A 25369-nucleotide genomic window follows, 5' to 3' on the forward strand; every position below is an offset into this window, starting at 1 on the left:
TAAAATCCAAAACAAAAATATTGTTGCCAATTTAGCCGTGTCTTAGAAAACAGAGTTGGGCAAAGGCTAAATCTGCAGATTATCGGTAGATTACAGTAAAGTTTATATGTAAAGTACAACGGCCACTAGATTAATAGGTTACCGACTTTAATGGCTAATGAAATAACGAGTTTTATCTCTTATCTCTTCTTCTTTTTTTGGAACAAGAGTTTACGCGTTGTAGGCTTTAGGTGTAAACTGCTTGGCTAACAGCCAGATCTCATGTCCCTTATCTTTGACAGAAATGCATTGGCTTGTAAAAAATATATATATACACATATATATAACGCTACGTTTTATTGAAAACGTCAAAAGTCTTCTCTTGTATTTTAAGTTCAATACGTACATGAAATCGTAATTCTTTAGGCTAATGTGTGCTTAAATCGCAGCTAAAGCTTTCTCACTTCCGCCCACTATGTTGGTTTATTTTGGAGCCGGAAGGTCACAGGGACAAGACAGGCACCGAGAACAAATTCAACATTTTTACCACAAATGTTACTGTTACATGCTTGACACAAACGCCGATATAAATTATATATTTTCTGGAACTCATTTTAGTGACATATGACTATATTCCTACACGCACGTCACACACTGATAAGGAAGCAAACATTTGACAGCGCAACGGTCAATGGACATCTGACGCTCCCGTTTCTCCAGCTCGCTGCCTGATTGAGTCTATTACAAATGACAGTTGAGGGAATGTTGGGGAGCGGACAGAGCGTTTTATCTTTAAATATATTTCGTGTTTGTTTCTCACCTGAATGAGGACTTTGATGTACATGAGGGGATGGGAGAGGACGGTGAGTCCTGATCCCAAAAGAACTTGGCCACACATGTCCGCCATCTTTGGAGAACCAGTGGAGGCCGGAAGCGCTTCACCTTCTTCTTCCGGTCGTCGCTCTAAACGTTTTCTGTACTTCATATATTCCGTATAGTAATACCGCCCCCTGTTTGTTTTCTTTTCCATTGCCTCCTGGCGAGTTAAAGTCCACAAATAAGTCCACACTGTGTTGTTTTTCTTATATTTTGATAAACGATGCCTATTTTATTCTTGCAGTATTTATAGATGCTTTCCTCAATCGTTTTCACATTCAAAAAGGTTAAGTTGGCATAGGCCAGAGTTCTGCAACTTTCAACACCAAAAAGATCCAATTTTATAATTTTACAACCAAATAAAATAAACTAACAGCTAAATATTTTAAATACGAGTTTTTAAAGTTTATTAAATATTGTAATCATACCACAAACTTCTATAAAAGTATGTAAGAAAGACATTCTTATGTGCAAGGCCAACTATATTCAGCCTGCCCTTAAATTTTTTCTTTCTGATTTTTTGCTACAGAAAAATAGATAATCTGTGTTACAACCAAGACCTGTTTTCTGCCTAGTTCCTGGTCTCTGTAAATACTACAGACTTGTATTTACTTGTATTACACCTGTTACCTGAGTGATGCATTTGAGTTCTTACCTGTACAGGCATGCCAGAGACAAAGTACTTAAGAATAAATGACAAAATAAGAAACAAAAATGATGTCGCTGTGGATAAATGAAAGCCATCAAAGACATTTCTGTCAACAATTTTTTTCCTTTCAGTTTATTTGTTTGTTTTTTTAATAGAGGAAAAAATGTTTGTTGATAGGCAACATTCAGTTTTATTAGCTAGAATTGTAAATGATGACCATGCAAAGTGCTTTGGGTTTTCCATGTACCTATTGACAGTATGGCTGCCAGGGTGCGACAGGTGAACTACCAAGACTCAACCTTAAATGAATCACCAGCTGAATCAAGGTTCTTAATTGTTCTATACATGAATAAAAGAGCAGATCAAAGCAGACGTCTTGTTTTAAATAACTTTATTGATTGGTCATCAAATGACATTGAGATAACAACAGATCTTCAGACTGGTTTCCTGTGTAGCAGAAAGATGAAAACAGTTCAGTGATGGCAGTGTTGGCATCATGGTTGCATGATTATTATGTAGTCATTTACTCACAGCACTTGTAGAGAGTGTTGAGCCTGGCGATATCGTTGCGGCTCATCTCCCTAGCAGTGCCAAAGGACACGTTGGCATTAGGGATGGGGACCATGGTGGGCTGGCCGTTCTTAGAGAAGGCAGTCCTGAAAGAGACAGAACACTTAGACCCTTCCACACAAACCAATATACTAGTATACTGTGTAAAGGTTACTCGCAGCCACGTCTTACCTGTGGTACTGCATCACAGAGTTGTAGTCGTAGGGAGTTCCCTGGTTGATCTTCCTGAAGTTGTGCCCTATTCCTGAACAGTAATCAGAAAAGGTCAGCTTTTATTTGCTTTGCATTATGGATGTTTCCGTAGATACAGAACTCGTGTACTTTTAGATAGACTACTTTATTGAAAACTGTTTCAAACTGTCAAGTATTTCAGATCCCTGTGCTTCAACATCTTTTTGCATATAGTATAAATGCAGTGGCAGCTGCAAGGAGGTAACTTTACATTTTAAAAAAAAGGACAGCAGTGGCTGTGACCTTTGGCTGTGGTAGTGTGTGACTGTCGACCGGCGGCTTCTCCTGGTCAGACGAACGTGTCAGAAAGCATCGCATAATGTCATGTTATATGACGCATTGTTACATTACGTTAACCACCTGTTAACGACGGGGAGGAACCGAGCGAGTAAAAGTTGAATACCTGGTATTGTCGGTATCGGTTAAAAAAAGACAGGCACCTTTGTTTTGTTTTTTGATTGTTTTTTTGCGTGCTGACATCGACTTGTTCTTCTTGGAGACAGCTTTGGTAGCAGTGTAGCATATACTAATATACTAATAATCTATGATTCAAATTTCCATGCTGAAGCAATCCCCCTACATTGAAAACATTATATTATATTATATATATTTACTCATATGAAGTGAACATACTTTATAAAAATATTACATGTTGGGGTACTGATTAAATACATGAAGCTCTTTTGCAAAAATTCAAAATTCAATTCTTACAATATATGGTCACTACTACACACTGTAGAAATATATTTATATGTAAGTGCATACATACTGTAGTTGATCTATGAACTTAAATGAAACAGCAGATTGATGTTCCTTTTTCAGTTTACATAAAAAAAAGTAAATAGATTCTAATGTTAAAAGATTAAAGACTAACATTCTGTGAACAGCATTGCCGCCAGGAGGTGACAGAAAAACTACCATGACTGACTCTGTTGTTGTTTTATTCAACGTGCAAAGTTCTTCAGTGATTTGACCTTAAATAAAATAAACAACAACAAAAAAAAACAAACAAACAAAGCACACTGCTGGATCTAAATAACTTTATTAGACTAGAAAACCTTGAAAGTCACGAGGACAATGTCAGATCTCTAGACTGGTTCCTGTGAAACAGAGATGAAAACAGTTCAGTGACAGTGGAATTGGCATCACACTCACAGGTTTATCGAAAATGTCTTTACTCACAGCACTTGTAGAGAGTGTTGAGCCTGGCGATATCGTTGCGGCTCATCTCCCTAGCAGTGCCAAAGGACACGTTGGCATTAGGGATGGGGACCATGGTGGGCTGGCCGTTCTTAGAGAAGGCAGTCCTGAAAGAGACAGAACACTTAGACCCTTCCACACAAACCCATATACGAGTATACTGTGTAATTACAGGCAGCATTTTCTCACCTGTGGTACTGCATCACAGAGTTGTAGTCGTAGGGAGTTCCCTGGTTGAGGGTGGCGATCTTGTTGAAGTTGTGCTCCATTCCTAAACAGTAAACAGAAAAAGTTAATTTGCTTTGAATTATGGATGTTTTCGTACATGAAAGATCAAGAAGTTCAAGGAAATAAAATAACATGAGTTTGTGATATAATGTGATTTTCTTGGTTTTTACCAGACACAACGTTGTGCAGCAGGACTCTGATGTGGTTGTCTCTGTCAGAGCGGGTCTGCTCGTGGTTGAATCCCAGAGCGTGGAGCAGCTCATGCTGGACAGTGCCGTGGTAAAGACATCCTGAACGGGCCAGGGACACCACCTGCTTACCACCACGACGGCCAACGTAAGACCAGCAGCTACAAAGACACAGCATTAAGTACAGATCACTGAGGTTATACGAGCAATTTTACTGAATCATTTCCTTCAGTTCTATTTTTTTTTACCCATTCTGAGACTCAATCTGGAGCCAGTCACGGTCAGAGCTTCTGCTGGGCCTGAAGCGGATGCAGGAGAAGGAGGTGAAGGACTCCAGTCCACGGGTGATGATGGACTTTTCGCGAGAGGCTGGTGGAAAGACACCAGACAAAAGTTGTCTTCAAAGTTGAAGCATATCTTCAAACATATCTGGTATCTTTCTAAAGCCAGTGGTCAGAGTGGTACTCACAGAAGTGGTTGGTGATGTAGTAAGGAATGTAGACCTTTCCGTCAGTGTACTTTCCCCATTTGCAGCCGCGGCTGGTGCAAGGGTCAGCGTTTTTCTCAGCTTCACTGGGAATGGCGATGTCTCCTTCGATCAGTTCAGGCTCATTGTCAAAACGAGCTGCACAAAAAATACATACATATATATATTCAAAGTCAAAGCATGAACAGATGAACAGTGTGACCTGAAAGAATGCAACTCACTCAGATGACTGTTGGCTCTTTCCAGAAGTTCAGAGACAGAAAGATCCTCAGGAATTTCCTCTGCATGGCAGAATGAATAACAACAAAACATCATTTTAATGTAAAAGCCAACTTCACTATTCTGTGTATGTTGGTACAGTAGGAATGATTGTACACACCTCCCTGTCAGTCGTAAAGAAGGGAAGCATGAAGGAAAAACAAATCTACATGTTAGCAAAGTCATGTCCAAAATAAATCACAAATTATTTTGTAAAATTATATTTTTGTTTCACAGATGTAACAATAACCATGTTTTGGCTATTGTAGAGCGACTTACGTTTTAATTTTCCCTAAACTTCAACAACTTAAGTAATTTGAATGTTTTGCTTTTTGTTAAAAACATTTATACTGTATGTATGTATATATATATATAACTAGATCTGTTTTGTCCCTTTTTTAGATACATTTCCATCCTATTTTCACAAGCATTACTAATGTTTTACTAACAACATTTATAGACTTTTTTTTAATCTCATTTAACAGTTAAACAATAAAAATGGCAAGTAAACATTATTTAATTTTAAAGCTATTTTAGCTGTTTGGACAAGTTTTGTCTTTTAAATAAACAATAAATTATTATTATTGTACAATAGGTCTTACCTGATTATCAGCCAAACAGTAGGCAGACAGAAACAGCAGAGCCAGAGCTGAGAATCTGAAAACGCGAGCCATCCTGACAGACCTGCAGAAAATAAACATTTGAGCTCAGATGTCTTCTCAAAGGAAGAAAACAGAACCATATACACAGACTGAGCTCCGTACAGTGAGATACTCACCTTTGTCTCACCAGTGTGCTTTTGGTGTTTGACATTGGGTTTTTATACGTGTTCAGGAGTAAAAAAAAAGTGCAAATCAGCATAACTGACAGACTTATCAGCCCAAAAATGTACAGTCTGGAATATCGACAAACATTTCCATGGTGGGTGAGAATGAGACAGGTGTTCTTGTTTTTTTTTTCCACCACCATATTGTGCAATAAAATGCTGGATAAATATGTTGAAGGCCACTTCTTGTGCAATAAAATGCTGGATAAATATGTGGAAGGCCACTTCTATGTTATTTAGTTTTTTTTTTGGTTTAACTATGGAAGGGGCTATGTTAATGTAATCCAGGACAGTTATTCAGTGCAGATAAAAATAATAAGTGATAATCACATTTGCTACTTTAATAAAAAAACAAAGAGATTGAGACTATGGCTGTTGGCAGCAGTAACTTGGCAGAAACACCTCTTTCATGCATTTTGGATTTAACGTGACTGCGGTCCTGTATGGAACTAATATACTGGAGATACACACATTTTACTACTATAGACAAATAGAACGCCTCCATCATCCACAACAGTGTCAACAACGGTGTTTTAGTCACTTTGTAAAAGCGTGTGCAATTGAGAGATGCTTCATTAAGGAAAGGAAGGAAGGAAGGAAAGTATACTGACACAGCTGATATATGTGACACAGCACACCACTGCACACAACCAAATGGGACCTCTGCTTTTAACCCATCACCAAAGTGAACAGTGGGCAGCTTTAGGTAGTGTGTGGTAATTTGGTAGCTGGTGGACTGGAACCTGAAGACTTTTGGATCCAAGTCCACTTCCTTAACCACTAAGCCACCACTGCCCCAGATGGCTATTAGATTAGAGCTTCTTTCAACGGACGTGGACAAACACTTCGCTTTGGGACATAATGTACACTTCACAGGTACATTCTGAACTTTTACCTCTAGGAGACTGAAGGAATGCCTGTATTTCCGTTTTGAAAACGTCAACTTTCCCTCCAGATTCGCCATTGCGGCCGTTTACCTCCGGTAGTTTGGGTGTGTGAGCTAGTTGTGTGGTCTGTGCTTTGCTGCCACTAATTGGCTTACCTTGAAAGCTTACTCTGCCCTAGCCAATCATCATCAATTATGCTGTCGTCTCGTCCCTCCCTCCTTCCCCACTAAAAATCAGCTCTGTGGCAGAGAGTCAAGCGACAATAGCTTCAATGAGCAGCTTTAAAATAATAACGTAACTTATTTTATTGTTGATGATGGAAATGGCAATTAGTTTAATTTCCCGATACTGAAAAAAATAACACTTTAATTTTTACTAGTGCTAAAGACTCATCAATGAGCATTTCCCGATACTGAAAAAAATAACACTGTTATTTTTACTTGTGCTTAAGACTCATTAATGCGCTCTGTACACAGGGAATCATTCATTTTAAACGTAATTACCAACAGAGTTCTAACCGTGTCATAGGTTCATCGTTTGTTCCGCAATACATCCCCCGGGGGCAGTGATGAGTTTATTTTGAGGTTATTTCTGGACCAAGGTCTGTTTATCAGACAGTGACAAACATGGCAACGTTGAAGGGTGTTAAGATAATGTTAATATTAATAATGTTAGATAATGTCTTGTCCATTGTGGCAGGTGGGCAGATAATTCTTCATCTTGGTTCTGCTCTATCTGTTGTTGTTCCTGTCGTTATCCTGTTCATTTCCTGAACAAATATAACTTATACTGCTCAACACTGCCCCTATAATTTTCAGTAGAACTGCTCTCTTTTATGCGCTACACCATTGTTTCCCAAAGACTGGGTCGCGACCCTCAGGTGGGTCACAAGGATTCTTTTGGGGGTCATTTCGCATCATGTTTCTCAGCAGTTTACAAATAATGAACAAGTTTGGGAAACACTGCTCTACACCAGTAGTTCCCTAACTGGGTTGGTCTGTAATTTCCCTGCCTAGAATCAATAAAGTACATCTATCTACGTATCTATCCATCTAAATAACTACACAACCCGAACTCCCTACACCTTGGGAGAAAAACACAACAAGCACACACACACACACACATGCCCTGGTTGAGGGTGGCTTTTTTCCTGAAGTTGTGCTCCATTCCTAACAAGGTTGTGCTTTACTTTTTTCAGTTCATAAGGAAAAGACATCTAAAGTCATAGAGCTGTGAAAAGATCCCATGATGCAGCATGTTCATCCGTTCACCATTTCATTGGAGGAAATGAAAAGTGCTTAGAGAAACCCCAATAAACCATAGTACAACCACTCAAAGTTGTAGTTCTTTGTATTTTGTGCATCTACAGCAGTATTTTCCAACCTTTCGTGAGCCACAGCATATATTTTACAATGACTGTAATCCAGTGGGTGATTTTTACACAGTACTGTGAGTACACAGAGCTGATACAGAGAACACTAAACTTTGGTTTGAAGAAATGTTTTATTCATCAACAACATTATTAGACAGCCACTGATGGTGTAGCAGATGCCTTCAGATCTTCAGATTCACTTCTATTAAATGGATAAAGTAAATAGTTTAGTGTCAGGACTTCATGTGAAATACATGCATGTTTGTTCCAAGTATACTTGTTTACTCACAGCACTTGTAGAGAGTGTTGAGTCTGGCGATGTCATAGCGGCTCATCTCCCTGGCAGTGCCGAAGGAAACATTGGCATCAGGGTATGGGACCATGGTGGGCTGGCCGTTCTTAGAGAAGGCAGTCCTGAAAAAGACAGAACACTTAGACCCTTCCACACAAACCAATATACTAGTATACTGTGTAAAGGTGACACGCTGCCACTTCTCACCTGTGGTACTGCATGACAGAGTTGTAGTCGTAGGGAGTTCCCTGGTTGAGGGTGGCGATCTTGTTGAAGTTGTGCTCCATTCCTGCAACAAATGGAGAACCAACATGATCTTGGAGGGAGGCCAGTCATTGATGAACTTTGAATTTCCCTGTCCTGTAACTTTTAGTGGACGACGCAAAGAGACACTTTACCAGAGATAACGTTGTGCAGCAGGACTCTGATGTGGTTGTCTCTGTCAGAGCGGGTCTGCTCGTGGTTGAATCCCAGAGCGTGGAGCAGCTCATGCTGGACAGTGCCGTGGTAAAGACATCCTGAACGGGCCAGGGACACAATCTGGCCACCACCAGTACGGCCAACGTAAGACCAGCAGCTGCAGAGACACGGACATAGTTTAGGGATCATTGAGGTTTGAAGACATATTTTTACTCCATGGTTGTTTCATTCTTTAGTTCTTCCCTGTGTAACTTATCGTCTGGACTTACCCTATAAAACAACACTGACTTCTTCAGTTTTACCTCAGAAAAAAACGTTTTTATTATCATATTTGATGGTTTAAATAAAAAAAAACTGCTTTTGAAATGCCTTGATAAGCAATTTGTGTCTGTCTGTGTGTTTTTCGATCACTGTTGATTGCTTTTACTTGGTTTTATAATATGAATAATCTCCCAAGTACCTGGGGCAGTATGTAGCCCAGTAGAAATAGGATAGGACTTGTGTTTGAAGGACAACAAGTTTAAATCCCACCTAGGCGACTGTGGTGCATTGAGCAGCACCAAAATCTGCTGTATGTGTCTGTATCAGTACACTGACCGATCATACCAGATCATCTAACCTTCTGCTAATACTGCTACAACTGTAATCTTCTTACATACCCATCACGAGACTCAATCTGGAGCCATTCACGGTCACTGCTCATGGTGGGCCTGAAGCGGATGCAGGAGAAGGAGCTGAAGGACTCCAGTCCACGGACGATGATATCACGCTCACGACTCGCTGTCGGAGTCAGAATTCAACATTTGTCCGTCAGCCGTTGGGAAAAGGTCACAGATGATGCGGTCACAGCTGATACTCACAGTAGTGGTTGGCGATGTAGTAAGGAATGTACACCTTTCCGTCACTGTACTTCAGCCACATGCAGCCACGGCTGGTGCAGGGGTCGGCGTTCTTCTCTGCTTCATTGCTGACGGCGATGTCCCCTTCAACCAGTTCGGGCACGTTGTCGGAGCGCACTGAAACAATTATCACCTAGACTTTTAATTTCATGTTGACGCACCACTGATGGTCATGAGAGTACTGGAGGCCGGAACTTGTCCTGCCACTGTTGCTACTCACCCAGATGACTGTTGGCTCTTTCCAGCAGCTCGGAGACAGAAAGATCTGTACAACAAAATCGAAATGAAAAAACGTCCACCTGTGTAAAAACTTATCGCTGCCTACTGTGTTGATGTTGAAGTCATAAGTCTGATCTACATACCTGCCTACAAGCAGAAGAATGGAGATGCATGTGGAAGAAACAAATATGAAAACACAACAATTTGGAGCGCACTGAAACAATTATCACCTAGACTTTTAATTTCATGTTGACGCACCACTGATGGTCATGAGAGTACTGGAGGCCGGAACTTGTCCTGCCACTGTTGCTACTCACCCAGATGACTGTTGGCTCTTTCCAGCAGCTCGGAGACAGAAAGATCTGTACAACAAAATCGAAATGAAAAAATGTCCACCTGTGTAAAAACCCATCGCTGCCTACTGTGTTGATGTTGAAGTCATAAGTCTGATCTACATACCTGCCTACAAGCAGAAGAATGGAGATGCATGTGGAAGAAAAAAATATGAAAACACAACAATTTAAGAGTTAATAGATGTTCTAAAAAAAACGTGGTGAAGGCTAAAGTACTGGACAGACTGTCTTACCTCATCAGCCCAACAGTAGGCAGACAGAAGCAACAGAGCCACCGCTGAGAACTTAAAAATGCCAGCCATGTTGACAAACCTGCAGGGAGAAGACAGAGTTTAACTTCAAATCCCTTCCAGAAGACAGAGGAGTTGTTTGAGACTGTTGAGGAACTCACCTTGGATTCCTGTGTGTGAGTGATATTTTTCACAGCTTTTTATATGTGCTCATTTTGACATCAAGACCAAATATGGACAATGAACTGGGAGGTGACATGTCCATATCAAAATAAGAAATTCCATGGAATCCCTGGTGGGAAAAGAGACATGTGTTTTCAGTGAAAAGGGTTTGTGTGAGTCTGCTCATAGTATTGGGAAGTAATAAAGTAGAAAAATAACAACTCTTTATTTATGAAAATAACAAAGCTATGTCTCTGCATATCCTCCACTTAAGTCTTAACTCTGCTGTAAACAGTTTCTCTGTAGAATTCTGGAAAATGTTTTTGACACCTGATTGATATGTGACTCATTTCAGAGAAGAATTTTAATTCTGCAGTGAAGGATGCAGAAACCAAACACTTTTCATTGATTGTAAAAAATAATAAGTTAAATCCTGTCTACTGTTGATTCCTACACCACTGAGGTTCCCTTCAACAAAACATCTCAACCCAGCAGTAATGGACACATCACATCAATGATTGGCTTCACATGAGCTTCATCGCCTGCTTTGGATTTGATTATTTTTATAGTTTCATAAATTGTCAACTATAAACTGCATGAGGCATATTAGGGCATATAAGGCAAACCTCAAATAAAAGTCACTAAATAGCTTTATCAACAACTGTGCCGTGTTTGTTCACCTGTCTGTTTTCTCAGCAGTCACAGCCACGTGACGGCCAGTCCTGCAGTAATGGGTGCAACTTTGGTTTAGGCTGATTTATGTTTTACTGACACAAGGTGACTTCAAGTTGGACCTGAAGTCACAACGCTCCACCATATTATAACATTTTTTGTTGGTCCCTGAGGCATTTTAGCTACAATGTGCGATAAACATCAAAAAGGTTGGTAACATTCTAAGACAAACATGGTTATTTCAATAGGCTGTTGTCACTGATGGTTCTTTAGGCTTTGTTTCATACTGTCTTCTGCTTTCAAGGAAACAACGTGCAGCACTATAGTTTCATTAAACACACTCAATATTGGCCAAACAAGAGACGTCAACATGTTCAGAACAAAGGCTCGTCTTCGGGTGTTTTATTTAACTGCTCGTGAATTTCATCATTCGAACTAGTGACAGATAAAAACAGGTGTGAAAATAATAAGTCTACAGGCTGTTTTTTCTTCTTTCTGGAAATATGTAGAAAGTTTGGGGGTTTGTTTTTTATTCTTCATGGTATATATATCTATAGCTTCCATGTGATACATTTAAATTTAAAAATGTAAATGTAATTGTTGGTTGTTTCTCATTTATAATAAGTCCAATGTAAATGTAATTGTTGGTTGTTTCTAATTTATAATAAGTTATGTATATTTACAGTCATTTTGTGTAATTCCTGTCAGTTAGTCCACAGCAGTGGTTCTTAATTATTTGCTGTATGAGTTGCTGCCACCTAGTGGCTGAAGGCTTGTTATCATTCAAGCATTAACAGCAGTGGTACACTTTTGTCCTTGGGAGCTCCTCACGCCCCCCGTGGCACCTCACTGGAGAGGGAGAGCAGCAGCCAGGAGCAGACGTCACCCATGCGAGGGGACACCGACCGCGACAACTGCGTGGACACGGAGGTTCATATTCGTTACGTTTCTCGTGTCCAAAAGAGCATCAAAATGTACCACTGGAGTCGGCGTGTCCCATTCCGAGGGGAACCCACAGACACACAGACCTGTATTACACGCATTACTTATATTTCAAATCCACGGGGAGACGAAGCAGAGGGATGAAAGAGCCACATGTGCACCAGACTATATTGCCCCTTTAAAAAAAAGACCGCGAAAATGAGATGTCGTTGACAAACGTCTCAAATCAGTTAATGAGTATTTGCACAGCAACAGGTTGGTTGAAGCCTTTAATTCAGGATTTCAAATCGCACCATAACAGACATTAGCTGTATACGCCGCCCTTAAATGTTTTAGGAGGATATGTTAGATTCAACGTTTATTTTGAACCTTTAAAAAAATGATTTGTAAATCTATGCTATACAACTGAACTCCAGCGATAAAATGAAGGCAAGTCAGAGGACTCTTTAATTTCTATGTCAGCTTGCTGGGGGAGGGATGGTTCTGCTCCCTCCCCTTCTCTTGTCTCCTCTCGTCTCTGTCTCACCTCACCTCACTAAGGAGCTGCAGCTGTCGCCTGAACTACTGCTTCACGTCTCTTACCCTAACGCAGTTCGACACGCCTGAACTACTGCTTCACGTCTCTTCGCAGTTCGATAGGACGACAAACCAGCAGGTAAGTAAAAGAAACAAACAAACAGACAGACGGGGGTTAGACGCCGGTTGTATCGCCCCCACGGGGCATCACGGATCCATTTACAGACCAGTGTTCAGTCAGTTTGAAGAGGCTGCTGCTGCTGCTGATGTGGCGGCTGTTTGTAGCTGTGTGTGTGTGTGTGTGTGTGTGTGTGTTTTACTCCACATGGCTCAGGTTTCCTTCACTGTTCTTTCTGCGAGAACTTTTGATAGTGTTTTCTCTTCTCACTGACACACAGTCTTTTCCGACTGTACTTGACTTGTACTTCGGTGCAGAGACAGCTCCCCTCAGCAGGGGAGTGAAGACTACAGTACCTCCAACGAGTTCACTCGCTCCACCATTTTTATTTATTTATTTATTTATTTAACATGTGTTTTTTAGCTACCATTCTTGTTTGTCCAAAACCTGACATTTCTAAAAAAAAAAAAAAAGGTATCTAATTGTAAAACGTTAAAAGCATATCTTTGACTAAGCCCTCACATCAATCGTGCTGTTGAATCTATGGAAGGAAAATATATATATTTAACAATACTTGAGCTCTTAATGTTATGATTTATTTATATACTTTCAGGTTCAATGCACACTATTTTACTAATACATGGACTAGAGGCTCACTGCTCCTGGTCCACGTAACCTGGTACAGTTCTCTACTAACAGAAACCAAATGAGTTTATGACTTCTGTGTTGTTTCTGTTTGTGCTTTGACTCCAAAGTACCAGTTAAAAGTGTTTGTATCATAATTTTTGTTTAAGGCTTTTTAAACATCGGTGTGTTTTCAGAGAAACACACACACCATTTTGTGCGGTGTGTGTGTTCCCTCCACTCTGGCCTCTGTTGTATTTCCATTCGTTGGAAGTGAATCATGTTCAGAGCTACAGTCACTGTCAGACACTCTCCACCAGTTTGTCTGCATTCTGTCACACTGTCAAGTGGGTTCACTCACTCACCCACTCACTCACTCACTCACTCACTCACTCACTCACACACTCACACACACGCACACACGCACACTTACTCACCCAGGGACTGTGCTGATGCATGTGTTTAGAACCTGTTTACCCCGTCGAGTGGAATTGCCCCGCAGGTAATTGTGGGTTTAAAACAGTTTCAGTTGCTCACATTTCTTTTCTTTTCTTTTTTTGGTGAACTCCCAGTTCAGACTCCATGTGAGCAGGACCAGTTCTGAACCAGGAGCAGCTCTAAATCTGGGGCCTGTGAGTCCAAGAACAAGAACCACTACTGTTGAAAGAACATTTATAGAAAGATTATCTGGATTTTTGTAGCATGTAGCATGTTTTTCATATCAAACCCAAAATTAGGATAGAAGACATGTTAGATATGTAGAATTCCACTCATTTAGGAAATTATGACCTTTGTTTGAGCTGGCATTTATGTTGAGGGTCAGAAATGTCAAGGTCTTCAAGGTCAGCATCACTGTGCTAACGTGCTACATAAGACCCGCTAACAGTAGGGTGATTTATGATTTGTTTTATTTGTGAATAGCAGCGGTTGGTATTGTAGCTCCCGTTAAGGACGTAGAGGCCAAATTAAGCAGCTTATATTTAGACTGTGAGGAGTAATAGAGAATAATTCTAAAAATAATAGTAATAACAGAATAGGTAAAATGTGAACAACTGACAGTTTTAATGTAGTGACAACAAAAATATCACATTTACAGTGATTAGGAAAAATAATAGAGTTCTTTCTATTTATAAAATGAATAAAGCAAAATAAACTTCAATGAACAGAGATTGATTTTGCAGTTCCCAATTTCTTTTCTCAGTGCTTGATGTATTATGAGATTTCTTAATGATGTCGTTCTAATCTAATTTACATCCCCAAATTAGCCATAGTGTGTGTGTGTGTTCAGTCACTTATCTAGATCTTCCTTGATTTCCGGGTGAATTCCACTGTGAAATATCCTGCTGTAGCCGGCCAGTCTACTCACAGGCATCTCTACAGCGTCCTCTGGGGGCTGTTTCGCCATCAAAATGTAGACTTCTTGCGGTCAGTCACGGAGCCCAACAAAAACTTGTCTGCACATATTTAAGAGAAAAACTTTATTAATACATTAGGAATAATTTCATTGAATTGAGGTTAAAGTGTTCCGTTAGGCAACTGGGTGTGAAATTTTCTCAAGAAGAGGTTTCTTCAGTTCTAACTGATAGTGAGGAGTACAGAAACAGTAAACCATTTCTGTACTGGTATGATGGCATGATGTTGGTCCGGTGTGCTGTACCTTTAGCTTCGCTTTCTTTTCCACCACTGGTTTCAAACCATAAAACTCGCATCAGAAGGCAAGTCGGTTGACTTCCAGAAATGAGCGTCATGGTCGAAAAATGCTGTTTTCCCAACGGCTGTCCACCATTGTATTGTGGCCCAAATGTGTGTCAAGTTACATGTTTTGTCACTGCACAGGACAAGTGTGTGAAAGAGGCAAAGGGTGTGTGTTTGTGTTTGATTGAACCTCCACACACTTTCAGGTTTCACCAGTAAACTGTAAATTTGACCCTGAACATTTATGTAGTAATACTAGTACTGCTGTGCAGTACTGGCACATGTTTTGGGAACTGTACATTGAAGGGTACAGGGTGAAGTACAGGGTCAGGTGGTGGTTCTCCCTGGTCGTCCATGTTTGGGGCAGCCGTTTCTTGCTGGTCAGGTGACACCCCAGTAGAGTGTGTGATGTCACCAGTCAGTTCGTCTGTTCTTTATAATTATTTCTTCTTTATTGTTGATGCTGTGGGACACATGATTTGACTGTTTCCTTATTTTGGGCCACGCGGTTGAGGAGTGGTTGGTCTTTGGCCTTACAGCAAGAAGGTTGTTTGTTGGTGTTCGGGCCTATATCTCTATACGACGGACATTATTATTATTATTATTATTATTGTAAATCTTGATGTATGACACACATGTCAGTAGTTTTCTTTAGGGAATATTAACTAAAGAAGACAAGCCACACCATCCAAATCACAGTTTTGTTTTAAAGAACTGCAAAAGTATATAACATGCGCAAAGGAAAATAAAATATATTTTTAAAAATCTGCTTCAGCTCAAACAAGCATTTCCTCCTATTTAAAAACATCTATTGTTTTGTGAATACCAAAGTAAACAGACGTTACCACTATGTATGTGACAGTAAAGCGCCACCTACTGCACTAAGGAGATAACGCCTGGGGTTTTATTTAAACAAATAAAACAGGAAAAAACACAAACTTCAAATCTCTTCAGTCCATGTTGAACCCAGGAACAACTGTGATGTTTGTTGAAAGTCCAACCAGTGAGGAGACCAGGAACTCTTTGATCCTTTCATGTTAAACAGCATATAGAAGAGCCTTCACACGTACAAGCAGGCCTTTAGCTGCATCCAAAAAGTAGAGGAGGAAACAACAGGAGACAGTTGACAATGTAGACATCTAGAGAAGAAGACGATGCTCACCAACAGTTCTTTTAGATGACAGGGAATCAAACAAAGAGCCCAGTAGGAGGCAGCAATGCAACAATCCAGACACCACAACTCACTGCCCACTAGAAGAACATTACAGATGTTTGAGCAGGAGATCCCACTGGTACAGGACACTTACACTGGGTCTGGTCACTGACAGTTCAAACCTTAATCTTTCTAAGATGGAAAGTTTTACCTCTGTCCACCAAACCTGGATCCAGGTCATCGGTGTGAACCAGGATCCTTGGATGGAGACCCAAGCGCTTCACCAGGAGATCTGCCATCTCAAGGACCTGCTGACCAAGGAGAGGGAGAACTATTTTAGAGAGCACAACCTGAGCAGTCAGCTGAACAGAGAGCTCCAGGAAACCAAACAGCAGCTGAAATACCAGAAGGGTCTGAAGGAGATGATCATCCACAAGGAGAAGGAGAGCAGGAAGGAGCTGGAGAGTCTGCAGAAGTACGGCAACAAGGACATCATCAGCAGCATAAAGGTCCCAGCTCAGACGAAGAACGCCAAGAGGAGGAAGAAGAAAGATCTGCAGAAGGATTATGAAGAGCTGCAGGTTGTGCACATTGCCAGCCAAGAGAGGTTCCATGTTGAGATGCTGGAGGAGAAGAAAAAAAATGAGGTTCTCCAACAACAGCTGGTAGAACTCCGGGCGTCTTACCGGCAGCTCAGTGAGAAGTATCGAGCAGATATGGTCGCAGCCAAGCAGCAGGCTGAGCAGCTACAGCAGCAGCTCCAGAAGGAGATTCAGACGCACGAAGACATGGTGGCACAGGACAAGGTCCTGGTGCAAAGTCTGAGGGATGAGCAAGACGCCCTCCATCGGCAGATGGCAAAGGAGGTGCAGGTCCTGCAACAAAGGGCTGCTGAACAGGAGGCCATGTTGCGACAGGAGATAGAGGAGCTCCGTGGAGACGCCAAAGAGAAGGAGTGTCCGCCTGAACCCAAACAGATGGAGATGATGGAGACCACAAAAGCTTCAGTCTTTAGGAGGGTCCAGAACTTTCTGGGCCTGAGTAATCCACCGAGGTAAAAGATGTCAACCTGGGTCATGTTGACCTGCAGCAGCTGAGCAAATCCCTTCATCCCATCTTCATCCCTGTCACTCAGATCAGACATCAAGACATCAGTATCTATAGGAAACCAAACGGATTAATGCTAAATGCTTAAGTCTGTAGAAACATCAACCTGCTCTGATTTACTTTACTACCAGCCTGAGGTCGTGTTCTCAGTCTTGTTTTAGGGCTGGACTAAAATTAGTGCTGGACAAGGATTAAAACTTAAATTCACAATTAATTTTAATAAATAGTTTTGCCATTAATAATTATATTAATGTGTAGAAATAAATAGTGAATTTATGCTTAGTAGTCAACCTTAATTTAAAGTACTACGATAACAAAAAGATTTATTACGTCTATAATAAGAAGGTTCTTTTAACTCTGATTCCCTGGGAACAACAATGAGTACTGTATTTAAGTATTACTTCAAACTTGCAATAATCCATGATATCAAGCTTCAACTTCTCATTAGCGTCAATGATACAGTTAGAGAAAAATACACCCTATGACCTGTGCAAATGAGTGGATACTGCAGTACCAGAGTAATCAGTAGATACTACAGTACTGAGTAATCAATAGCTACTGCAGTGCTAGATTAATCAGTACATACTGCAGTAATAACTGTCAATGTCAGACAACTTGGACAACAGACTTTTGGTTGTGAGCAGTCTCTGATCTCTGATTGGTCGAAATACAAAATAAGGGGGTTTCTTTTAGGTGCGTTGCTGCAAACGTTAAACTTTTTTGCAACACAGTTCAATTAAATGCTTGTTTACATTTCAGTGTCAGCTGTAAATAATAATAATGTTAATTTTTATTTTGGTTTGCTTTCTTCCATAGAAATCAGTAAAAGACACAGAGTTCATACTGAAGGCCTGAGGCAAAGTGTAACATTTAATGAAAATATAACATATATAACATTTATAAAAAAAAAACCCTATAAAATGATATGATAAAAAAAAACAAATACTATGATATTGAACTGCTCGGGTATAAAATGTGACATCAGTGGACTTTAGAGACTCTCTTTGACACTAGTTTCCTTTTGGAAGTGTAGCTTAGTGCCTAATGCTAAGTAGGTTTTTTTAATAAATATGTTTTCATTTGAAATATACGAATGAAACAAATAGGACAAAGAGTAAGGCTCAAAGAGGATTGTTAAAGGATTTAAAAATGAGAGTAATAAAGAGCACCAAATGAAGCACGTGATTTTGTGTCTACGTTTATTTTCTCCTGTGTGTGTTGGAGGGGAGTGTCTTCACGACAGGTTTAACTGGTTGGACTGTTTCTGTGAAGTCCTGTGTAGTGGTGTGTTCACTGACCAGGGAAGTCCTATAGAGTCATTGACTCTGAGCACGGTCCCTCATTCTGGTAGCTTGTGGTGCACCATGTGGGCGGAGCTGCATCACTGGTACACACCAGTCAATAGTGACCTTTGTGTCATGTTGTATCAGGGTCTTGTTCCAGTGAATCAGGTCACATTTGACAGCTGACCCCGTCTCTGTGTTGACCTGGACCTTCTGACGTCCTTCTCCAACATTTACTGTCACTGCCACAGACACACAAGTCATTATTATATTATTATACACAGGATGTTACACTTTAATACATTTGAATGATATGAGGAATGTGTGTGTGTGTGTGTGTTGACTGGGTTGAATGATATGAGGAATGTGTGTGTGTTGTCTGGACCACACACCAGGTCCAAACAGAACACTTGAGCTCAGAGACTCTGAGGTGATTTGGTAAATATTTAAACATGTCTGACTTGGTTTAACCAGGACGTGTTTTGACGTCAAACACCTTCAGTCTCACCTCCAGTTACTGTGACATGATCTTATCAGCTGCAGGAAAACAACGCCCCCTGAACATGTCATTGTAAAACTACACTCACATATTTAGATGTAAGAAGCATGTAAGGATTACAAATGACTATAGTGCAATACCATACAAGTACAAGTACATACTGAACACAGTATGTACTTGTATGGTGGGACTTCATTATCTCTTTATCCATCCTTTCATGCGTGATGTGTATATGTGTGTGTGTGTCTTCTTCACAGTAACCTACTTACATCATCAGATCCACTGATGCACCATCAGTGTCAACTGAATCTATCGATTCCAGCTGTTGTTGTTGATCTGGTTCACATAGACCATCATCTGATCTATACAGTACCAGTGCACAGTACCATCATTGATCCAGTCCAACAGAGTTGGGTCATCTGTAGAATATAACCCTGCAAGTACACAACAAAGTCAACTTTCTTTAAATTATATTCATTCCATAAATACACACACACAAAAACAAAAAAAAATACTCACAAACCTCCAGGAGTTCAACTGAGGTTTTCTGAAACCAAACCATCTCAGACCAGCTGCCTAACTTGGTGACATGTTCTGAGGTGAGTGACAGTCCATTCTGAGACAACACTGGCAGCTGAAGAGAGTACTGCGAAGTACTACACCACATTACCATCCTGAGGATGGCTGAAGAGAGTACTGCGAAGTACTACATCACATGTGAACTCAAAGGGCAGTGATAGGAGGAGTGGAAACAGAAGCTGACAGTGATCTTCACATGGACATGAATAATACAGGATGGAAGTGTCACCAACAGTTCTGTGGGTCAAACTGATCAGAACTGGTTGGTGTCGAGGTTCTTCGCTGTAGTACTTCTGTGTAGAAATATTATTCTGTAGCTTGTACTTTCTTGTACGTACTGAACGTCTTCTCTGGTCAGAGGGATTTTAGTTTTCCTCCCCGTGGACTTCCTGTTCAGCTGCAGCGATCTCATCTGGGAGTCTCATCTTCAGCGCTAATCACTTGTGACCCGCCTGTGTGGATTTTCTTGTCTGGGTTGTTTTTTCCAAAACTCTCCATCACATCAGCAGCCGTCTCACAGAGACAGGACAGACACCGTCTCCTGACAACGGTACCAGACAGAAGTCTTCCACAGATGAAGTCTTTTTCTCTACTTAGAGGTTCAAACATCAGTTCTAAGGCTCCTCTCTGGTACTGTTGGCAGCCTTGGTCATCTCTCCTTAGTCGTGCGAGTGGTAGATGAAGTCTGGGGAAAAAAAGAAAAGGGTGGGGGGATCCTTCTCATGGGAACGAACTGGATTCGTGGGTGTAATCCCACTGATTTAAGGTCAACTCCTGATCACAATCATCCAGAGAAGATTAGCAGCAGGAGTCTGTGTTCGTAGCATCTGTCACAGTGTGATGATGTCACAGCAGCAGATCTAAAGATACTGCAGACGAACTTGTAGTCATTATTGTCTGGGCTCCTTGTTGCAGATAAGGAATCATGGGGAAAGCCTGTGTGAAGACAACCAAGTACTTCCTGTTTCTCTTCAACCTCATCTTCTCTGTAAGTGCTTGACTATACTACTGATACTTAAATATATTCTCTAAATGTATAAATATTGTTTTCCCGTATTGATTTTTTCACATGACGTGTGTTTGTGTTTATGTCCTGTTCAGCTGTTAGGAGTTGCTATACTGGGCTTTGGACTTTGGCTTCTCCTGGACAATCAAAGCTTCATCATCGTCCTCAGTGAGTTTTATGTCTAAAACATCCATCATCACTGCATCACTGTCACTGACAGTCAGTCTACGGCTGACGGTCTGACTACAGTCAGAACTGTAGACTGACATTGTTGACTTAAATTTAAAAAGAAACTCTCATGACTGAAACACACCAGCTCTATGAAGAGACATTTTCCCTCAGACTGTTGGACAATTTTATGGACATATAAATGTTAATAATTAGGAATGTACGCCGATATTATCATCCCAATATTAGCATATTATATAATATCTGTAAGAATTATTATTAGTTTTTCCTTTGATGACGAAAACCTGATAACGCATAGCCTGGGTTTCGCCAAATGATGTGTGGCCTAAAAATGATTTGGGGGTAAACGGCTGCATATTAAAGTGAAACTCACTAGATGGCAGCATTGCAGCTCATTTAATTAATCTCATACTCATACAGTGGTTTGTATTATATCGGTATTGGTTGATATCAGAATCGGAAATTAGGGGTTTGGTCAATATATCAGATATCAGCAAAAAGTTAATATCAGACATCCCTATTAATAATTTCATCATTTGGATTAGTCACAGATAAAAACAGGGGAGAAACACTGACCTCTACCTGTGGATATTGGTACTGTCTGTTCCAGAAAAAAAAGGTTTTCCTGATATTTAGGAATTAATCAAGATTAATCCAGACACATCAAGATAAATTAGCACCATTACCAGTTATGATTTAATGACTCTAACATCAAGCAAAGTCAATCTTAACAGGAAACCTTGATGTCAACACCTGGCAGTCATGACCAGACAGGTTTTTAGTAGTTTCTGCCGTAGTGTTAGTCAGAGTAAAACACCTCTGTCTCGGCTCAGTTTGCAGTTTTCACTTTGAGTTAAGAGTGATGTAAAGACACTGATGTCAACATTGATTATTGTCTGGCTCCTTTAATGACTCAGTCTCACGGCTCATCAGTATGAGCAGCGACAGGCTGATATCATCTAACATCTGCACCGGGCAGCTCACAGCTAGCACTGAGGAGAGACGAGCTGCTGTCGTCCAACCACAGCACAACGTGTCATTCATGACAGACAGTCAACAGAGCTGCTGTTACTGCGGCTCTCTGCTGCATCGTCATCCCTTCTCTCAAGGTCACTGTGACCACTCTGTGTTCACGTCTGTGTGGACGTGGGTGTGTGTGTGCACGTGCGGGGTGAGTAAGGCTGATGTGACACATGCTGATGCTGTGAAGAAGAGAAAGGCCCAGTGTCCCAGGACAGGACACCTGCAGGACATGACGGACAGACAAGTGTCCTCAGTGACACTTAATACATACACACACCCACAACGCTGTCTCAGTGATGGTCTATGTCCTCATCTGACCTCATCCATCGCCTCACTGTTTTTAAGTAAGGTTGGGAATTACTATTTAAAAATGTAACATAAAATACCACAGAATTAATTAGAGGCTTTTTGAAAAAGTATTCACATTTTAATTTTGTTTGGTGACTGATTGAACAGTCATTAAAGTGAACAAGAATGTTTGGTTGTTGTAGCTACTGTTAGCTCTGGTTATCTTCCAGTGATTAAAAAAAAAGAAAATTCCAGCTTTGTTAAATTTTCGTATGCTGGGTTGCCAAACTAGTTTTCTTTCTTTTACACTCACAGTGTTGTTGCGTCAGCCTGCAGCGCCTCATTCTCTTCCTTCTTCTCTCCAGACGACTCCACTGCTGTCAAAGTAACCTGCTACATTCTGATTAGTGTCGGGGCTTTCTCTATGCTCCTGGGATTCCTTGGCTGTTTGGGGGCCATTTATGAGGTTCGCTGTCTGCTAGGCCTGGTGAGTGACAAGGATTAAACCTGTGTGGTTTAGTGTGTAAACATAGGAACTCATTTTTATTGATAATTTAATCATTTAATCAACTGAATGTGTTCATATGAAAGTCACTTTTACTTCATGAAATTTTAAAGAAGAGGCCAAATATGCTGTTAAAAACTCTGTTAGCTGTGTAACAGGTTTAAAATAACGACTACAAACTAGAGGTAGAGAACATTCCTCCGTTGGAAACAGACGTAGAACCAGAAAAACATTCGTCCTGTTTGACAGAATATTTCACTTGATCCCACCTGTTCTGTCTTTTCTTCCTCAGTACTTCACCTGCCTCCTCCTCATCCTCCTCGCTGAAATTGCCACCGTTGGCCTCATCTACTTTCAGAAGGATGTGGTGAGTGACGTCACTTCCTCTTGGCTAGTCCTGCAGACACACACACACACACGCATAATTCTGATGGTTGTAAATTCTGGTTTCATGCAGTCAGAATCACCACAAGTTTTGATTTTACTGTTTGAAATAAAATGCTCAGAAATATTATTAATCACATTTCCTGAAACTATTTGCAATACATGCATATACATATGGGATGCCATATGTTCCCTGTTCTTCAGGGAGAACCTACTGAGTAACTCACCAACCACAGGATTTTCTCTGTGACAAAAAAGGGAAAAAACAAAAATAAAACCAGGAAATGTCTGATCAAAGTAAAGGTTCATGTCAAGAGAAGACAATTTTAGATTAAATTAAAACAAAGATCTGGATCTTTGTCACAAACAACAGGAATCCATGACAGTGTTTTACCGTGAGGAGCAGTGACATCCAGTGTTGAAGTATGGTAACAGCAGCATCATATAATGCTATAATATAATTATTGACTTCATGTGACGTCAGGTACTGAAACGTCTAGTCTTTCTCCCTCCTGCTTGTTTGGACCTGCTCTGTGTGAATCTCTACCAACGTCTCGATGGTTCTTCTAGTTCTTGTTTTTGGCAGTAGTCCTTGTTTTTCTATTTTTCCCAAGTTAAAGGGTTTTTTGTTTTTTAACAAGTTCCATCCCTAAACAAGTAGATCTGAAAGACAACAATGACGCAAATCCGGACTATAAGTCCGGGGTATTAGTCGCACCAGTGCCCTCTATCGGCTTTGTGTGTGAAAATAACTAACTCGTACATTTTCAGTAGTACAGGAGTAGTAGATACTGGTACACAAGCCCAGAGTGCCCTCTAGTGGCTGTCAGTGTGAAAATAACAAACTAAAAAAATTATTTAGTTTTATATATACAGTAAGTTGCAAACCCAGCCAAAGGATGGAAAAAAAGTGCGGCATATAGTCCGGAAAATACGGTAACATGACATAACCTCCATATAAGAGTTCATATGTTCAGGAAAATTGATCTCTCTGTCTAAAACTGTTAATATTGTAACTCCACTGGTTCAGGTCAGGGTCCTGGTGGTCTTACACCTGTTAGCCTACAGGTGCTGCAGCATCATTCTGACCCGTGACCTCAGCAGACACAAGTTCACACACGTGAGTTTGTGGGTCTGTTTTTCTTTCCCAGATAAACAAAGAAATGTCCAAGATGGTCACTAAGGTCCTGGACAACTACCCTGGCAACAACTCGGCCACGGAGCAGGCCTGGGACTTCATCCAGAGAAACGTGAGTCAGAGACACTGTTCTGGGATCAGAGTTGTTCTGTTAGCAGCAGTCCATATGGACTGGAGTGATGATGTGGCCCACTGCTGCTCCTCTGTCTGCAGATGGAGTGCTGCGGCTGGAGCAGCCCGCAGGACTGGAGCGGTAACATGATCATCGTCAACAGTTCTCAGCTGCTGTTCCCCTGCTCCTGTCAGAACGCTTCGCTCACTTCAGGAAATGTCTCTGACAGCGGCTTCTGTGAGGCGTCGTCGTCTGATTGGCCCGTTTATGACGTGGTAAACACTTAGATTATGTTTTGTTATTTTTGGAGTTTGCTAGTTCTCCCCCCACTTATTTCACCTTTGACCCTGTCTGTCTTTGATCAGGGCTGTGCTGCCACGGTGGAGAGCTGGCTCCTCACCAACGTCGGGGTGGTGCTGGGCATCTGCCTGGGCGTGGCCCTTGTTGAGGTACGCTAACGTTACGATCAGCTGATGGCAGTGTGTCCTGAACGAGACTCAGTCCTGTAGCAGCAGAATAGAAGTGTCCTCACTAATACCTGAGCACAAACTTAGTTTATTTACATTAGTTCCTGGAACTGTTTCTACTTCGATAATAACGATTTTTCTGGACGATATATTGTAACACAAATTATAGCCGATAAATGTTAATATTGTCAACATTATTTTAAGACCAAAAGCAGTCGGCGGTTGTGAAGCTTTAGCGCACACACTAGGCAAATTATCAAGGGCGGCAAAAATGATCGACTTATCGTCCTAGGGACTATCTGTGAGCTCTGATTCAATTCTCAGCATGTATCCAACTGTTCATCAAAGGTTTTGTCTGTCTGTGTTTCTGTTTCTGAGCAGCTCCTGGGGATGATCCTTTCCATCTGTCTGTGCAAGAACATCCGCAACGTGGACTACACCAAAGTGCCCAAGTACTGAAGCTGTTTGGTCGGACCGCGGTGGAGTCCACCCTGAACATCATGTCTAAATGTAAAATAATGATTTTACTCATAAATATTGTTCTTGTTTTTCCTTCTTTTTAATGCACTTGTGTCTGTTTATAGTTTTTTAAGCACTTTACAGACATTTATTTAGAACTGAGCAGGGAACCGACGTTTGAGATCAACCAACAGGAGGAGTGAGTGAGTGAAGGGAGGTGATGGTGATGGAGGGGCAGGAGGAGGAGGAGGAGGGGGAAATGTGATGCAGCGGTTCTTATTTAG

General features: G+C 40.9%; 5 protein-coding genes and 2 long non-coding RNA genes across 10 annotated transcripts in view; 2 read left to right on the forward strand and 5 right to left on the reverse strand.

The window, feature by feature from the left end:
• Positions 1–957, reverse strand: part of mtch2 (mitochondrial carrier homolog 2) — a 5461-nt gene extending 4504 nt beyond the window's left edge. The window contains exon 1 of the mRNA XM_008310338.3: positions 800–957. Within this exon, the coding sequence (XP_008308560.2) occupies positions 800–886 (87 nt within the window). The 5' untranslated portion in view covers positions 887–957. The remainder of the gene's footprint in view (positions 1–799) is intronic.
• A 1110-nt stretch (positions 958–2067) lies between these two features.
• LOC103378968 (uncharacterized) lies at positions 2068–2384 on the reverse strand. Its single transcript, XR_001760106.2, has 2 exons — positions 2246–2384; positions 2068–2160 (listed from the first exon to the last, which is right to left on the reverse strand). It is a non-coding gene; the product is annotated as an uncharacterized LOC103378968 (long non-coding RNA).
• Positions 2385–3327: 943 nt separating this feature from the next.
• On the reverse strand, positions 3328–5423 carry LOC103378955 (low choriolytic enzyme-like). 2 transcript variants are annotated; one of them, XM_008310336.3, is made up of 9 exons: positions 5269–5423; positions 4788–4791; positions 4630–4689; positions 4391–4546; positions 4170–4290; positions 3904–4082; positions 3695–3776; positions 3488–3612; positions 3328–3405 (listed from the first exon to the last, which is right to left on the reverse strand). In XM_008310336.3, coding segments are annotated over exons 1-9 (828 nt in total). In that variant the 5' UTR covers positions 5368–5423; the 3' UTR covers positions 3328–3403. The 2 variants fall into 2 exon arrangements, with proteins under 2 accessions (XP_008308558.3, XP_024911451.1); XM_025055683.1 differs by lacking the exon at positions 3328–3405 and having other exon boundaries at positions 3480–3612.
• A 2440-nt stretch (positions 5424–7863) lies between these two features.
• On the reverse strand, positions 7864–10278 carry LOC103378956 (low choriolytic enzyme-like). 3 transcript variants are annotated; one of them, XM_008310337.2, is made up of 8 exons: positions 10167–10278; positions 9899–9946; positions 9324–9479; positions 9123–9243; positions 8442–8620; positions 8251–8332; positions 8041–8165; positions 7864–7953 (listed from the first exon to the last, which is right to left on the reverse strand). In XM_008310337.2, coding segments are annotated over exons 1-8 (783 nt in total). In that variant the 5' UTR covers positions 10237–10278; the 3' UTR covers positions 7864–7951. The 3 variants fall into 3 exon arrangements, with proteins under 3 accessions (XP_008308559.1, XP_024911453.1, XP_024911454.1); XM_025055685.1 differs by lacking the exon at positions 7864–7953 and having other exon boundaries at positions 8033–8165; XM_025055686.1 differs by lacking the exons at positions 7864–7953; positions 9899–9946 and adding an exon at positions 9583–9630 and having other exon boundaries at positions 8033–8165; positions 10167–10261.
• Positions 10279–11670: 1392 nt separating this feature from the next.
• LOC103378954 (CD82 antigen-like) lies at positions 11671–25360 on the forward strand. Its single transcript, XM_008310335.3, has 10 exons — positions 11671–12540; positions 12580–12595; positions 20430–20502; positions 20616–20688; positions 22386–22507; positions 22818–22892; positions 24061–24159; positions 24261–24434; positions 24525–24608; positions 25008–25360. The coding sequence occupies exons 3-10, from the start codon at positions 20440–20442 to the stop codon at positions 25083–25085; spliced, it is 768 nt and encodes a 255-aa protein (XP_008308557.1). The 5' UTR covers positions 11671–12540; positions 12580–12595; positions 20430–20439; the 3' UTR covers positions 25086–25360.
• LOC112487035 (uncharacterized) lies at positions 19624–22912 on the reverse strand. Its single transcript, XR_003049742.1, has 3 exons — positions 22795–22912; positions 22334–22504; positions 19624–20199 (listed from the first exon to the last, which is right to left on the reverse strand). It is a non-coding gene; the product is annotated as an uncharacterized LOC112487035 (long non-coding RNA).
• LOC103378967 (CD82 antigen-like) overlaps positions 25145–25369 on the forward strand; it is a 3657-nt gene continuing 3432 nt past the window's right edge. The window contains exon 1 of the mRNA XM_008310346.2: positions 25145–25165. Coding sequence (XP_008308568.1) covers positions 25145–25165 — 21 coding nt within the window. The remainder of the gene's footprint in view (positions 25166–25369) is intronic.

This window comes from Cynoglossus semilaevis, chromosome 5 (genome assembly GCF_000523025.1).
Source record: "Cynoglossus semilaevis isolate Cse_v1.0 chromosome 5, Cse_v1.0, whole genome shotgun sequence".
Lineage (NCBI taxonomy): Eukaryota > Metazoa > Chordata > Actinopteri > Pleuronectiformes > Cynoglossidae > Cynoglossus > Cynoglossus semilaevis.

Coding starts and splice junctions, on each gene's coding strand:
- LOC103378955 (XM_025055683.1), bottom strand. CDS start 5,367: ATGTTTATTTTCTGCAGGTCTGTCAGGATGGCTCGCGTTTTCAGATTC. Junction 4,547..4,629: donor AAGAGCCAACAGTCATCTGA/GTGAGTTGCATT, acceptor TTTTTTGTGCAG/CTCGTTTTGACAATGAGCCT. Junction 3,613..3,694: donor TCTGTGATGCAGTACCACAG/GTGAGAAAATGC, acceptor TGTCTCTTTCAG/GACTGCCTTCTCTAAGAACG.
- LOC103378954 (XM_008310335.3), top strand. CDS start 20,440: ATGGGGAAAGCCTGTGTGAAGACAACCAAGTACTTCCTGTTTCTCTTC. Junction 24,160..24,260: donor GGGACTTCATCCAGAGAAAC/GTGAGTCAGAGA, acceptor CTCTGTCTGCAG/ATGGAGTGCTGCGGCTGGAG. Junction 24,609..25,007: donor TGGGCGTGGCCCTTGTTGAG/GTACGCTAACGT, acceptor GTTTCTGAGCAG/CTCCTGGGGATGATCCTTTC.
- LOC103378956 (XM_025055685.1), bottom strand. CDS start 10,236: ATGGCTGGCATTTTTAAGTTCTCAGCGGTGGCTCTGTTGCTTCTGTCT. Junction 9,244..9,323: donor CTACATCGCCAACCACTACT/GTGAGTATCAGC, acceptor TGACTCCGACAG/CGAGTCGTGAGCGTGATATC. Junction 8,333..8,441: donor GCTGCACAACGTTATCTCTG/GTAAAGTGTCTC, acceptor CATTTGTTGCAG/GAATGGAGCACAACTTCAAC.